The sequence below is a fragment of the Pogoniulus pusillus genome, chromosome 21 (genome assembly GCF_015220805.1).
Source record: "Pogoniulus pusillus isolate bPogPus1 chromosome 21, bPogPus1.pri, whole genome shotgun sequence".
Taxonomy (NCBI): Eukaryota; Metazoa; Chordata; class Aves; order Piciformes; family Lybiidae; genus Pogoniulus; species Pogoniulus pusillus.
In genome coordinates this window covers 7,664,205-7,679,357 of record NC_087284.1, presented here as the reverse complement: position 1 = coordinate 7,679,357, position 15,153 = coordinate 7,664,205, and the positions used below count along the sequence as shown (strand labels likewise).

The window sequence follows — 15,153 nt, the reverse complement described above, 5'->3', positions numbered from 1 at the left end:
AGTAAAGTTGAGGTTTATTAATGCATAAGTAGTTAACATCTAGTTAAATAATTTTCATGTACCTGTTTATATATATATGATGGCCAGAATAAGTTTATTGCCTAAACTTTCAACATCTTAAATGGCTTATAAACAAATGGATTCTTCACCAAGCTGAGTTCTAAAGAGATCTTAAAGAATCACATTACAGGCACAGTGCTCAAAATCCCATTGTGATTTTGTGGTGCACGTGAGCAGCAAACCTCCCAGAGTTCCATTAAACAAAACACTAGTGTTAAAAACCCCACCAATTTCAGAACAGTTTTCTTTTGGTAGATTGTTTTCTGGTTTAAATAAATATACCCTCCTATGCCTGGCTTGTAAATGATGTATAACCCCTTTATTCCTGTAGTACATAATAAAAGACAAAATTGTCACCAGCCAATAAAACAAAGCAGGAGAAGGTCATTCCGCTGTACTACAAAGTCCTGCAGATTGTTGCTTCTGCACTGTGTTCTGTAACTGAACAAATCTGTGCTGCCTGAGACCCAGAAAGAGAAGGAAAACTAAGTACCAAGAGTTTCCTCCCTGAGGAGCCTCAGTGAAGTTCTCTAGGTGGCCAGCTAAAAAGAGAGCAGCCATCTCCCACATTTGTTTATAGCTTTAAAGGTCAGTGTAGTAAACTTCTGCATTCATCTCAGACATAGACAGATAGCCAGTGCTGATCCCAGAGCTCTTTTTGATCTCAGCAGGATTTACTGCCAGCTACAGACTGCCACCTACTCTATCATCTCTTCATTTTCTGACCAGCTTGAGAGTGCAGGTCTCTGTAGCAAAGACACAGAAGAGTGTCAGCACCCTGGTCATGCAGAATGTCACATTCTGTCAACTGTGCACTAAATTAAGAGCAAATCTGATCAATTACATAAACTGGTTTGACAGCCTTGGTTTTAACTAGTGTACACACATAGCAGCCAGTGGATGAATGTCTAAAATCAGAAGCAGTCATCCCCCTGGCTGTTTCTCTGTCACCTCAGCCTCGTCTAGTCTGTCCTAGCTAGTCTTCACTCATGCTCTTAAGACTGTGCTAAGGCTGTACTGTAGTACATACCCAAGTATTAACTTTCAGGAAGAAATTTTGCTGCCTTCCATTTTGTCACACTATTTACTTTGCCATTAGGAACCCTGGCATAATGTGGGGTATCCAGTGGATTCTGTGTAGTCTAAAATAACAATGGAAGCATCTGTAGAATGCTCTGAACCAGTGGTTCATACTTTTTCACAAGATGACAGAAAGCCTCGACAGCATTGACAGTAGCCTCACATTTGTTTTTCAGTATTGACCACCTGTTGCTAAGGGAACTGAATGTAAAATCCAGGTAGTGCCTGGCCACGTTGCTGTACCAGGATTTGATTTTATTTTTTGAGTGTATAAAATTTAGCAGGGGAAATCATCGAGAAATAAAAACTTTGGGACACACAGCTCTGGTTTATTATTGTTAGAAATAAATGAGTAAAAATGGTAGTAATATTATTCGTCCATTGCCCCTAATCTCATCAAAGTTTGGGGGGGAGGAGGGGAAAGGCTTTCTGTATTATTAGTTTGTTTATTAATGTAAAATATTTCTCCTTGTGTCAGATAACTTCCCCCAGATGGCCCATCAGAAACGGTTCATTGAACGGAAGTACAGACAAGAGTTGAAAGAAATGAGGTGGGAAAGAGAGCATCAAGAGAGAGAGCCAGAGGAGACTGAAGAAGCACGGAAATAAAAGGAGGGCACAGAAGCAGTGGCATATTTACTTACTCTAATAACTCCGACAGTGGCCTATGGAGACCTAACCTAGTTTCTTGCCGATGATGAATGAAGAGTGCTTGTTGATATCAAATAGGAAATTGCAATCTCTTCTTTTAAAAGTGTGTGTATATATAGTAGTGCTTTCATTTTGGTTTAAGTGCAAAGTTTGGCTCTTTAATATGATTTGGTTTAAAATCCTTCTAATTTTTCTGACAAGCTGTGGGATTATTTTAATTACTTTTACTGCCTTGTATGAAGTAATAAAGTACTAATTTCAAAAGCCTGTAGGAGGAAAAGCTGTTTAACAATTGTCTCCTATGTCTAAAAGCTCTTTTGTCAGTGACCAGCAAAGTTATTGCGTGTGGAGGAGGAGTGTTACAAGAAACTAATTCAGCAGGGCATTTAAGCATGTACCTAAATTTTTCAGCTAAATGTGCTTCTTGACTCTGCTAAACCAGAGCCATAAACTTCAGGTCCTTTTACAGTAACTTAAGCCAAGGAGATACTCAGGTTTGGGTTAAACAGTGGATTCCACGTGTGGAACATGACACAGCTGTGTGGGGGAGGTTGAGGGGGGTTTCATCTTTACATCAGTATTATAAAACTGTTAAGAAAAAGAGAAAAGGTAATTATGAAGCAAGAGAATGACAGCTTTTTTTGTAAAGACTGTACTGAGTTGATATTTACAAATGTAATTTCACTCTCAACTTCTTGCTCTATCAAACTGATCGTTACTTTAATGGATTTCTTTGTCCAGAAGATAACCAGTGTGACCATGACAGTCAAATGGTTTATTAGAAACTCCATACAGGTGCTCTTCCAGGTAGGTTCACTGCAAATTGCTTGTATCCAAAGGGCGGAATTTGACACCAAGGCGTAGCTCAAAAGTGGTGTACAGTTCTAAGGCAGCCACTTTCCTTGATGTTCAGTGTCTATGATTTGTGTTAGAAAGACAGATGTTTCTTTTGTAAAAGCTCTGAATTATATCAAAAGTGGAATATCCACTGTGCCTGTTGGTGATTTCTCCCACTGACTCCATTGTAGGTGTTGGTGCATTGTTCATACTTTCAATTTGCTGGCTTCAAGCCATTCCATTCTGTTATGCTTAGTTCTGAGTTAGAACAATCCCATAGTGCATTCTGTGTAGTCCATTTCTCTCTTTTCTGATAACTGAAACAGATACAACTTTTATCTTCCTTAACTGTGTTTTTTCTTCCTGTTTCAGATCCTTTTTAGTGAGTCATTTGTGCATCTTTTCTGATGTAAACAACACATCTATGTGGTATCAGGTAGCTTCATGAGAATGGATGCATAAGTCTGGCCCTAAGAATTCATGCAGACTCCTACAAGAACTTCTTCTCAGTGCTCATACTATGCTGAGCAACTAATTCAGCAGTTATCTGAGGAACCTTTACGTAGGTGTGCAACAGGCATCCATGGAAGCACTTTATTGAAGGTACCAAAGTAGACACAAGTGCAGCTGAGAAGTTCACATTACTTAAGTAACTTCCTGAAGTTTCACTTGAGCTAATCAATATGTGTATTTTCATAAGCACATTTTTGTACACATGCACCAGGAGCTACACACTTAAATGTGGGGGTGGTTTTTTTTGTTATAAAACTCAGTTTCACAGCACTACCTCACTGCTTCCAGCTTCTACAATTGCCTTTTCTCCATGAGTACTTTAAATCCATTGCAGAGGATGAGAGAAAAACAAACATGCATTCTCTAATTTAAAGCATGCTAATAAACCATTAAAACATCAGGAAGGGGATAAAAAGTAAAATAAAATAATAACAAACCACCACCAAAGGCAAAGAGCTGCTTTCTGTTGTATGCAGCTGTTCTTTGACTTTTGAGAAGTGATTGTACCTCCTTATAGATTCAGTCTGTAAATAAAAAAGCTGACATGCCTCTCAACAGCAGCAGGCTTGATAAGCAATCACCAGCTTCCCTGCCCTCATGTCTTTTTGTATTTTAAACTTGTGTAATTGCCCATCTGCTTCTTAGCACCAAGTTGAAATGGTGCATTGGTAGGGGCCTATGGGTAATTGTGTACACCAATAACATTAATCAAAAATAACTTATTTTTCACTCTTAACTGTGATTCAGATTCATGTGTTTACCCAGTAGAACATGTAGTATCTTAATTTTGGGGTGTATGGTTGCTTTGCAGATTTCTCTGGTGGCATCTGATGCAGCACCAGAGTACCCTGGTTGGATTGGTAGCTCATTAGCAGTTTAACATTACTTCCATTCTTTCTTGCTAGATATAATTTCACTTTGCAGCTGTAAAAAGACACTCAGCTTATTCATAAACATTTGCTTAAAAATAGATTGAATTAATCAGATATGCTGTTTGGGAGGAGGAACCCAGAATTATTCTCTTTTCTTCTTTGACCCAGAAATTGCTTGAAAACAAACTTTAATTTCTGCATCCCATTGCTACAGTTAATGAATTTTAGATCATCCCCAATAAAATGTAGATTATAAACTTCCTTCTTTTTTTTTTTATGAGTTGCCTATTTTCCCTTGGTTCACTGTATAAGCATGACCTAGCAAGATTGCCTGAAGACATTTTGTTTTCCTTGTCTTGAGGGCAGAAAACAAACCCTCTAATTTCTTTATCTTTTGTCCAAGTCAAAACCCATGGTGTCTTTCTGTGTAGGTACTGTCTTAAAAAGGGGGATGAACATTTCTGATCATTTAAGGAAATGCATAGAATGTGCCATGTGAGCACATTGCTTTTGTAGCACTCTCTAAGGAGAGGAAGTTGTTTCTTTAAGTTGTCTTCAATGTGAGAATTGATTACTGAACTCATGCAAATCAGTGGAACAGTTGTAGTTTATAAATAGGCAACTTTGGCTACTTGCTTGGAAATGTGAAAGTGTCTCTGGCTTATTGATAATGTAAGGTCCTTTTTGATTGCTCCACAGCGATTCACTCTAGAAGTTCTCAGTGCAGGATCTGTGGACTTGTTTTGGGTACAAGTAGGTGAAAAAAAAACAAGACTGAGATCTGTATGGCTCCAGCAAATCCTGTGAAAGCACTTATTTTCCTTCTTTGTGTTTCTTTAACGTGCTTATGATACAGAATTGTCTTTTTCACTGATTGCTGGTAATTATTCTTGGATAGTAAGCCAGGGTGGCAGAGGACAGGCATTCTGGCTTCTGCTGTCTGTTTTTTCATTCCTAGTTGTGTAAATATGGTGAAGAACCTGGCAAGCAGCTGCAAAATGAATTTGTTTACTTATTAGACCAAAAAACAAACCCCCACAACTGCCACAACAATATGCTAGGCAGAGCAGGGAATTGGATCACTCATCTGTCATGAACATACTTCGATACCATTTGTTCTTGTTGTAGAGTTGCTGATTAGCCCTTCTGCCACTGAAAAATAGGTTGGTTCCCTGTGTTTTGAAGACATAATTGCTCTTTGTTTGAAGATGCTAGTTAAAATGGATAACAAATCTGGAGCTGTATGCCCACCTCAGGTTGCCATAGGCAAGACAGCAATTTTTATTGTAGTGAGAATGGTGTTTTCAAAGTATTTAATGACTTTTTTCCTTCCCTCATATTCTGATACATTTTGTGTTCCCAGTGTGTGTTATGGGTGCTATGTTGCTTAGCAAGCTGTTCATGTTTATGGACATCTGTGTCTACCTAGCAATGAAATGTTAGGTAAGACCATCTATCACAATTCCTTAGTGTTTGTCTAAATTCTCTTTTTAAAGCAATTCTCTGTCTGGAAAGGAGGGTCAATGATTTCACTCTGGTCTTGATTTTCTTATTTTCTCATTGCTGTTGCAGTGAGTTGCTCATCTAGAGCCACTCTCTGAAGCTTGCAGAAGAGAAGGTCACCCTAGGCTCCTGTGCCTGTGCATTGGCAGACACTTGACTTTGGAAGGTCATGAGCACAGGGAAAGGAACATCGCTGACTGGAGTCCACTGACTGATAGCAGCACACTGGAAGATCTGCCCGGGAGTCACAAAAGCAATGCAGAGAGGCTGACACCACAGCTGCAGGTGTATGTTGGCCAGAACAGGTAGGCTGAGGCTGTGAAGATAAATTGTAGGAAACTTCTCCCATTTCTGAACAGACAGTAGACAAGGTCTGTTCAAAGACAAAGAAAATATAACTATCCAACTGTCCTGGCTTTTTTTGTTTCCATGCCTGGATTTTCAGGCCCCCTCAAATTTCAGATTCTTTCAAGGGCTCTAAGATATAACAGGATCTGTGCTCCAGCCACTCAAATTTCCCTATCTCCTTACCTTGGAGGCTCTTTTTTTCACCTGCTTGCTAACAAGATAATAAAGGCAACACCAAATTACACCCAAAACCTCAGTAACTAAGTATATTGTGCAACCTGATCTAGGTGAACGTGCATTGGCAGCGAGGTTGGGCAAGACGATCTCTAGGAGTCCCTTTCAACCCCTACCATTTTGGTATTTCCCTTTGTCTAAATCCTTGCTACATTCCTCAAAGGATTCCAAAGTCCTTCATCACTAAAGGTGTAAATTACGTATACCTGTGACTTACACTGCAATCATACCTCAATGCCTCAAGCATGTCATCCTGCAGCTCTTCAGAGCAAATGAGTGGAAGGAATATAGGAATATTCTGTTGCTGAGAGATGAAAACAAGGGTGAAGCTGTCACATGGGTCTAGGCCTCAGGTGGTCTGTGGTAGGACAATGATGCTTCATCTGGTGGATGCCTTAGTCTGTGAATGAAGCATCTTCTTTTCTTTGAAAGCTTGCTACACTTCCTGTTCCTGAGGGTCTCTGAGAAAAAGAGAACTTGGCTGGGCACTGTCACTCTCATCCCTTGTTCCTGCAGTCTTGGGGAAACAAGGACTGAGAACATCTCTAGAACTGGATGCTCTACTCTGAGAAGCCAGAGCCCACAATGTGTTGCCTGTACATGTGTTCAGTGTAAGTAAATAAATAAAACCTTCCATTTACACCAGATAGATCGAAGTAATCCATTAGGAAAGGACAGACTCTGGAGCTGACAAACAGTGAATATTTACCGGTGGCAGAAGCAGCTCATGCATCAGTGGGCCAGATGTGAAGCAGCAGTGATGGGTGAGTGTCACTAGAGGTAACTTATTACTTTATTTAAAGGTTGGGATGGCAGTCATGGGAGCCCATGGGACCCCACTGATGCAAGCTGAGCCAACATTACTGGAAAAAAAAAATCACTTCCCTGCAGACTTCCTGCTGTCATTACTTCAGCCACTTATGCTGTCAGAATAGCTCTGACATGGTGACCAGTTTTTGCTGCCAACTAGAATTATAATTAAAATATTGCAGCTCTCTTTCCAGAGGGATCTCTGAACTGCCAAACCAAAAGCAACCATCTCCCAGTTCTGCATCTCTTTAAAAAATGCTAACACTAATCAGTATCAAATTCTGGTTTGGTTTGTTTCTTTTGTTTACCCTTTAACTCGTTACAATTCTCTACAGTAAGAATTTCTAATGACCTCACTGGACAAGTCATCTGAAATTGCTGCTCTTAGCTTCTTTTCCTGTAGTCATAAACGCTGTCAGATACACGAGAGTCTTTTGTTTTGTCATCATTAAGAATAAATAAGAAAATAATAAGAAAAAACCCCCCCTGCTTTAGTTTCTGATGTTTACAATTCCTGTCACTCAATACTGCTCTCTTCTTCCTTCTTCTGAAACCCAAGCCAAATATTTCAAATATATTTTCCACTTGTCAGAGTATGTCAGATATTACAACCACTGTCCTGTCCCAGTAGATGTCTGTACCTTAGAAACCAAAAGCAATCTATATGTTATTGCTTACTGTTTCTTGAATCAGGGCTTGACTAGACATTCAAATTGCTGGGACACTGCCAACCATATGAGCCTTCAGAACTTGAAGAGAATGAAATGACTGCACCCAGCAACTGACTTTCAAGACTTCCCATTCCTTGTGTGCCCATTTTTTCCCAAAGTTGTTTGGGTTTGTTTGAGTGGGGTATTCTGTAGGGGGTGGTTGTTGTTTTGGTGGGTTTCTGTTGGTTGTTTTTGTGGGGTTTTTTTGGTGGTGGTGTTTTTTTTTCCTTATTTTTCAATGTTTTCATCATTTATTTGCTTTTTTTTAATGTGATCCATAGCACTACTGTCTCTTATTTCAGTGTTCCCTAATCCATATTTTTTGCTTGCAGATCAGGCATCAATTCATTGCCTGCTGCAAGAAAAGAAATGACCCTGAATTCTTTGCCCTCACAAGTCATACCTCAACACTTAGAAATGCATTTTAAAAGAGGTTGCAATGTCTTCAGGCATGTAGCAATATGCTTTTGCACCTTATGTTGTGAATTTATGCAACTGGATTAAATTTGGTCTCTGTTTCAGCTGGCAGTTTATAATTGGACATTTAGACATGTACTAGAGATTTTAAAAAACAAGGCAGAACTGTTACCTAACAGACTAGAAAAAGGTTTATTTCAACACTGCTGAGAACAAGGTTGACTTGGATAGAAAAGTACATTGACCACTTTCATATATGTACCAAAAACCACTGAGTTCCACTGCAAAAGAAATGCAATTCTGTGTCGTGTTTTTCAAGATAAAGCTGTTTTTAAAAACACATTAAGAGACTATGTGTACACAGAGCCAGGTTACAAACCTTAAAGATGTAGGAAAGTAATAGTTTTTATTAGAAATAAATGTGAAATGGTATAACAAAGAGGTAGGAAACTGTAATAGACAAACAGAATTAGGGACATACTTCAATATGCATGTTTGGGGTAATGGTGTATTATACATAGTTTATAGACTCATAAAGTGGTTTGGGTTGGAAGGGACCTCCAAAGAGCATCTACTGCAGATCCCTTAAGAAACACCTTGAAGTTCTCATACATTACAACATGATATTTTTTGCCCAAAAGAGCTCTGTGTTTATTGTTTCATTAACAGCTATTTAAATATTGTTTGTAGTGTAACTACTCTTGGTCCTGCAGCCAGAGATCTTCCCAGGCGCTGGGGCTTTTCATCCCAGCCACTATGAACTCAACTTGACATGAAGTCCCTGGCATAGAAGTAAATGAACATTAAAAGCAATGTCAAGGCTTTAGTCTACAGGCAAGTGTCCCTGCCCACGGCAGGAGAGGTTGGAACTCGGTGATCTTTAAGGTCCCATCCACCCCACATCATTCTATGATGTTCTCAGTTACCAAATAAGCCAAGGGTAGAAATGATAACAAAGCTTGCGTCTAACTTTCAGCTGGTATTTGTCTCATCTTCCTACTCCACAGCGATTTAGTTACAGCGCTTCTGTATTCACGTGAAGTACTCGAAGTTTCACCCACAGCAACACAAAATGCAGGTTTAGCTGATAGAAATAATTAGAGGAAGTAAAGATACCGAGGATAAAGGTTCCTCTGTGGAGGATGGGACCGATGGACCATCCCAGGAGTATCAAAACCGGGACGGCGAAAGGGAGCGGAGGCTGCCTAGGCTCCCCGCCTCGAGCGCAGAGCTGAGCTCCCTGGCGAGCGGCAGCCGGGAGCCAGCGGGGGCGAGGACGTGCGGAGAGAGGGCGAGTTTAAAACCCGGCACAGCCGCCGCTTCAGCAAAGCCATCGAGGCGAGAGTGGCAAAGCGGAGGGTCGCTCTGTAAGCGCTTCCCAAAGCTCAAAAGCAAGGGCAAAAGCGGAAAGAGTGAGAGGCTCTGCCAAGCCCCCAGCAGGCAAAGCGACCTCTTGGCCGAGCGCTGCCGTGACGCAGCGTGGGCGGGGACAGCGGTGCCGGCGGCAGTTCAAAACTGGGCGAAGCCGTGAAGGCGGAGGGTCGCGCTTTAAAACCCTTGCAGAGGCAGAGATGCGCAAAAATGCGAGTCTAAAAGCGCAGGGGGAGAGAGGGTGCTCCGCTCGGCGGCCCGAGTGGGAAAAGTGAGAGCCCTGAGTAGCGGCAGCCGTGAGCCCGCGTGGGAGGGGACGAGCGGGACGGTGGCAGTTTTAGTCCCGGTGTAGCCCTTATCTCAGCGAAGCCGCTGAAGCGAAAGCCTCTCAGCCGGAGGGTCGCTCCACGGACCCTTCCTACAGTGGCAAAACCGCAGGAGAGTGAAAGCAAAGCTGCCGCTCCGCAGGCCCTGCGTCGGAAAAGATCGCTCCCTGACGAGAGGCATCTGTGAGGGAGCGTGGGCGGGAAAAAGAGGGACGGCGGCACTTCAACACTCGGTGTAGCTGTCACCTTAGCGAAGCCATCGAGGTGAAGGGCTCCAGAGATGCGGGTGGCCGCAGAGACTTTCAAAAGTGGCAAAACCGCAAAGCCAAAAGCGGCGGAAGAGAAAGAGTGCTCCAGCTCGCCGGCCCCGAACGGGAAGGGAGTTCCCTTCCCAGCGGCAGCCGTGCGGCGGCGCTGGAGGGCACACGAGGGACGGCGGCAGTTCAAAACCCAGTGTCGCCGCCACTGCAAAGAAATCTTGCGTGGAAGGGCTCCAGAGCTACGGATCGCCCCGCAGGCTCTCCCTAAAGTAGCAAAAGCAAAGAGAAGAGCTCTCCGCCCAGAGCGGGAAAAGTGAGTTCTGTGACAAGAGGCGGCTGCGAAGCAGTGCGGGCGGGGCCAACAGCAACGGCAGCAGCGTAGGGCCCACTGTGGCCGCCATTTTAGCGGAGTCGTTGAGGCGAAGGCCTGCAGAACGTGAGAGTGAACTTGCAGCTTCTTCCTGAAGCAGCAAAATGGTGGCAAGAATGGAAAGGCAAAAGCGGTGAGAGAGAGGAGGCTCCACGCCCCAAGCGGGAAAAGTGAGTTCTGTGATGAGAGGCCGCTGTGAAGCAGTGCGGGCGGGGCCAACACTAACGGCAGCCGCTTAGGGCCCGCTGTGGCCGCCATTTTAGCGGAGTCGTTGAGGCGAAGGCCTGCAGAACGTGAGAGTGAACTTGCAGCTTCTTCCTGAAGCAGCAAAATGGTGGCAAGAATGGAAAGGCAAAAGCGGTGAGAGAGAGGAGGCTCCACGCCCCAAGCGGGAAAAGTGAGTTCTGTGACAAGAGGCGGCTGCGAAGCAGTGCGGGCGGGGCCAACAGCAACGGCAGCAGCGTAGGGCCCACTGTGGCCGCCATTTTAGCGGAGTCGTTGAGGCGAAGGCCTGCAGAACGTGAGAGTGAACTTGCAGCTTCTTCCTGAAGCAGCAAAATGGTGGCAAGAATGGAAAGGCAAAAGCGGTGAGAGAGAGGAGGCTCCACGCCCCAAGCGGGAAAAGTGAGTTCTGTGATGAGAGGCCGCTGTGAAGCAGTGCGGGCGGGGCCAACACTAACGGCAGCCGCTTAGGGCCCACTGTGGCCGCCATTTTAGCGGAGTCGTTGAGGCGAAGGCCTGCAGAACGTGAGAGTGAACTTGCAGCTTCTTCCTGAAGCAGCAAAATGGCGGCAAGAATGGAAAGGCAAAAGCAGTGAGAGAGAGGAGGCTCCACGCCCCAAGCGGGAAAAGTGAGTTCTGTGGCCATCAGCCTCTGCGAGGCGGTATGGGTGGGGCCAGTAGTGGCAGAGGTGGTTTAAGGCGTGTAGTGTAGCTGCTAGTTCAGTAGTTACGGAGGTGAGGGGCTCCAGAGTGGAGAGTTGTGCTGGTGGATGGTAAGGCAGAAGTGCCAGAAGAGGTGAAATTCTCAAGCCTTGCCATAGGTGAGCAGGAACATTGAGCTCTCTGACGAGGGGCAGCTGTGAGCTAATGTGGACAGGGTCAAGAGTAATAGTGGCAAATATCCTCTCATTCAAGAGTAATCCCCAGATGGCATGAGCTACTAAGAGAGCAGTGATGAGGACGGGTAAGCAGGGTATGACTTGGCTGTGCACTGTGTTTTCCACTGGCAAGACGTGTAGGGAAGGCACTTAAACTGGCGGTCATTGGCTTCCCAGAAGATGTCTGGCCTGTGTTTTTCATTCATTCACAAGCCATTACCAGAAGGAATGTGATGACCCTGATGAAACTCTCACAAGCATCTATCTTGTCTAAGGCTCTGGCCTTTGATCCTTGTTGAGGTTTCCTTAGAACCAGTTATCTCACTAAGGTAAACAGTATTAATATGATTTTGTCAATTCTTCTTATCCTGGGGCAAGTAATGGCAGCATAACTTTTGAACTGTCATCAACATGGTACTTAAGGACATGGTTTAGTGGGCATGGTGGTTGTGTTGGATTGACAGTTGGGCTTGATGACCTTAGAGGTATTTTCCAACCTTAATGAATCTACCATAAAAATTCAAGTGGCGGATGCTGAGTGGCAGGAGTCTCTCCATATTCAGCAGGTTTGCACTTGTCTGCCTTTGTTGAACTCTTACTGTGGTAGCTTGGGCACAAGTGCTCAGCATGTTATGATGGTTCATGTGACAAGCATCATTTTGAGTAGCAACAAGTGTTGTCATTGTGCTGCAATAGATGTGGCTTTGGCTCTACTACACACAGGACAAGGCAGGTCTCTCCTCTCTATTCAAGGCCAGGCATTATGGCTGGGGTTTTTTAAAGTTTGATCATACACTCACTAAACTTCTTGTCAGAAGGTATCAGAGCTCTAAGTACATGTAGCAATACTGCAAGAATGTTATATTTTTTGAAAAAGGCATGCAAAGAGTTACGTTTTTGTGTATGTAAAGTACGTGATTTTGAAGTGACTGAGCAATTTACTTGGTTCCTAAAAAGTAAAACACTTGAAAACTGTTTGTCTTCTGGTAACAGTCACAGGTATATAAAGGGGACCATGGGTTAACACCCCCAAAAGAGAAGAATGAGCACCAGTGCTGAGGCATATTAGTGGGAATTCATCTAAGGCATTTTCAGACAGTGAGATGGCCGACAGGAATAGGCATGGGGTTTAGTTCAGGCTTGACTGGCAGAAACTGGTGTGATTGGAGTGAGAGCTAAAAGTAGAAGCAGGACTCCTCTTTACAAACTGTGTTTAATCTCTGACCAAAACAGTATTTCCTGCAAAGTGTTAGATGGAAGACAGGAGGTCCAGAGGGCAGTATGCATTGTGGAAGACCTCTATTCAATGAGCTGTTGTTTCCATACTGTTTGGTAATGACTCACCTTGCAGCTTTGCACCTTTTGAGGGCTCCTTTGTCAGCTCCCACGTGAGCATACACTGTACAGATAGAGGTATGCATACACATGGCCCAGAATTAAACAGATGAGAGAGCGTGTGTAGGTAAGTCTGGGATGGTACAAGTGTGGGAGTGATGGAGGCCCAGAGACACAGCTGCATGACTTCTTTGCCTCCTAGGTAGATAGGTTACTTCTGGTTATAGAATTGGTTTGTTTATTCTGTTTAATGATGCTGACCTTTATGTTGAATAGGTTGGCCTGTTGCAAAGGTAGGATTTATGGCCTTTTGGGACTTCAGTTGTTTGGAAGAGCTAGGATAGTTCTTACTTACATAGGGTTGAAAGACAACAACCAAGCTGCCCTTATTTATAACTCCTTTGCCCTTCACCTTTTGACAGACAATATAACTCCAGATTTAGTTATATGTTACAAGCTGTCTAAACATTAAGAACATTCTGGTAATAAATGATGTCTAATGGCAAAATGAAATTGAAAAATATTTTGTAAATGCCTACTTTTTAAATGCTTTTTGTGTACTGTCTTGGGAGGCTAGTTCTGAATTTGTAGTGTAAGTTTTAGAAAGGACTTAACTTTGAAAAATAGAAAACAATGTTTTGATACGTTGAAAGGAGCCTCAGACTGTGCCAGTGCTATTTTGTACATCTCTGAAAGCAATCACTTTCTCTCTTAATTTAAGAAATTGTTCCCAAATCTTACTTGACTCCCAAACTGATTTCCCTAGTTGAATTTAGCTAAGTGAACCTCTCGGATTTGGCACAGAAAGGTTCACACCTGAGGTGTTTTGCAGCACATCAACAAATAGCCTTTTGGTTTTCAGTCCCTAGACTTGTAGGGGCCCTGACCCTGCAGTGCTTTTGCCTAAGATTGATTTTAAGCACATGACTGTTTCTGAGCTGAGCACTTCAGCTAGGATTAAGAACACAGGTTATTTTGATTTGCATGCCATTTCTGGCAACAACTTTGCTTTGCTTGCGTGAACATCCCTCTGCTGTCTGTAGTGGGAGTGTAGTGGTGGTCACAGTCCAGAGATCCACAGGTTGCCCAGGTGACCACGGAGTTTGGTTAATACTCAAAAATCCTATCCTGTTTTCTTTATACTCAAAAATCCTATCCTGTTTTCTTTCCCTCAACTGTCTGGTTTGGCTTAGTGGAAGACAGGTAGGGGGAAAATAGGTTTCGTACTTTATATGGTAAACTAAGCAGTGCTTTGACTGCACATAGGAAAAAAGAGTCTTCCGAGTAAGAAAGTGCTAATTTCACATCGTTGTTTTTGCAGTGAAGCTACACTCTTAAGTACCAAGCCCAAGAGGAATGAGAACATAGTCAAATTAATGAAAAATAGGTTATGATGATAAATTATTCAAGTGGATAAAATTACTTTGGATTAAGAAGACACTGAAACTTAGGGCTTGATCCTTTTCTGGTATAAAAAGATTCCACTTCCTCACTTTCAGGGAAACAGTGGGAACATGTATCATTCAGCTGAGAATCTGACTATGATTGGCAGCATAAGTAATAATTTGAAACTTGGTGGCACATATTTCATCTACGTTGTGTGACAGCCATAAGGTGAATGTTTTTAATTCTGACATGGCATAGCCTTTCTTTGGAGATCTGTGCTGTGATTTTAAAGGATGTGAGATAAAAGCCGTGCCTCTCTAAAGGCACCTTTTCTCTGATGTTAAGGGAAACAATGTAAAAATATGCCCACTAAATAAATCATCAGGGATTTTCAGAATAGATTATATCCTTCTGTCTTAAAACTTGTAATACAACTCAAGATATTCACCTTAACTCAGTTTCTTTTGTACAGCAATTTTTCTGTACAAGGAGGCATATGTAGTGAAGGCAAATCTGGAGGAGACACCTCATCAGAGGAGGTTCCAGTGAACAGACAGAAGAAGCTCCTCTTTTGACTTCTGTCATGGCATTTTCAGAAGTTTAAACCTCACTGATCCCTCTCACACTTCCAAGGAAAGGATAGCAGAAAAAAGACTGAGGGTTGTTACTTTGCTGCAGGTGAATACCAGTACCAGCAACCTGTGAAGTCACCTGGCTCTGCAGAATAGCCCCTGATTTTTAAGTACCTTAGCCTACATAGAGGGGGAAGTGTGCTGATTTGGCTCCTACTGCTCTGGCATGAATTTTCAGTAGCGGTTGTTGTCAGCTTGCATAAGCACATGGAGCAGTGGAGGGAAGCATAAGACGGCACACCGATCTTTAAAGGACCATGTCTGAAGTCACAGCTTGCAGCACATTGCATCTGTAGAAAAAGAAAATTCCCCAAGCCCAGTAACTCCTGACAAGTTTG

General features: G+C 43.0%; 1 protein-coding gene across 1 annotated transcript in view; it reads left to right on the top strand.

Moving 5' to 3' along the window:
- The window catches only part of DROSHA (drosha ribonuclease III), an 88,612-nt gene extending 84,338 nt beyond the window's left edge, over window positions 1-4,274 (top strand). Inside the window, exon 32 of the mRNA XM_064160832.1 lies at window positions 1,619-4,274. Within this exon, the coding sequence (XP_064016902.1) occupies window positions 1,619-1,749 (131 nt within the window). The 3' untranslated portion in view covers window positions 1,750-4,274. The remainder of the gene's footprint in view (window positions 1-1,618) is intronic.
- The last annotated feature ends 10,879 nt before the right edge of the window (window positions 4,275-15,153 follow it).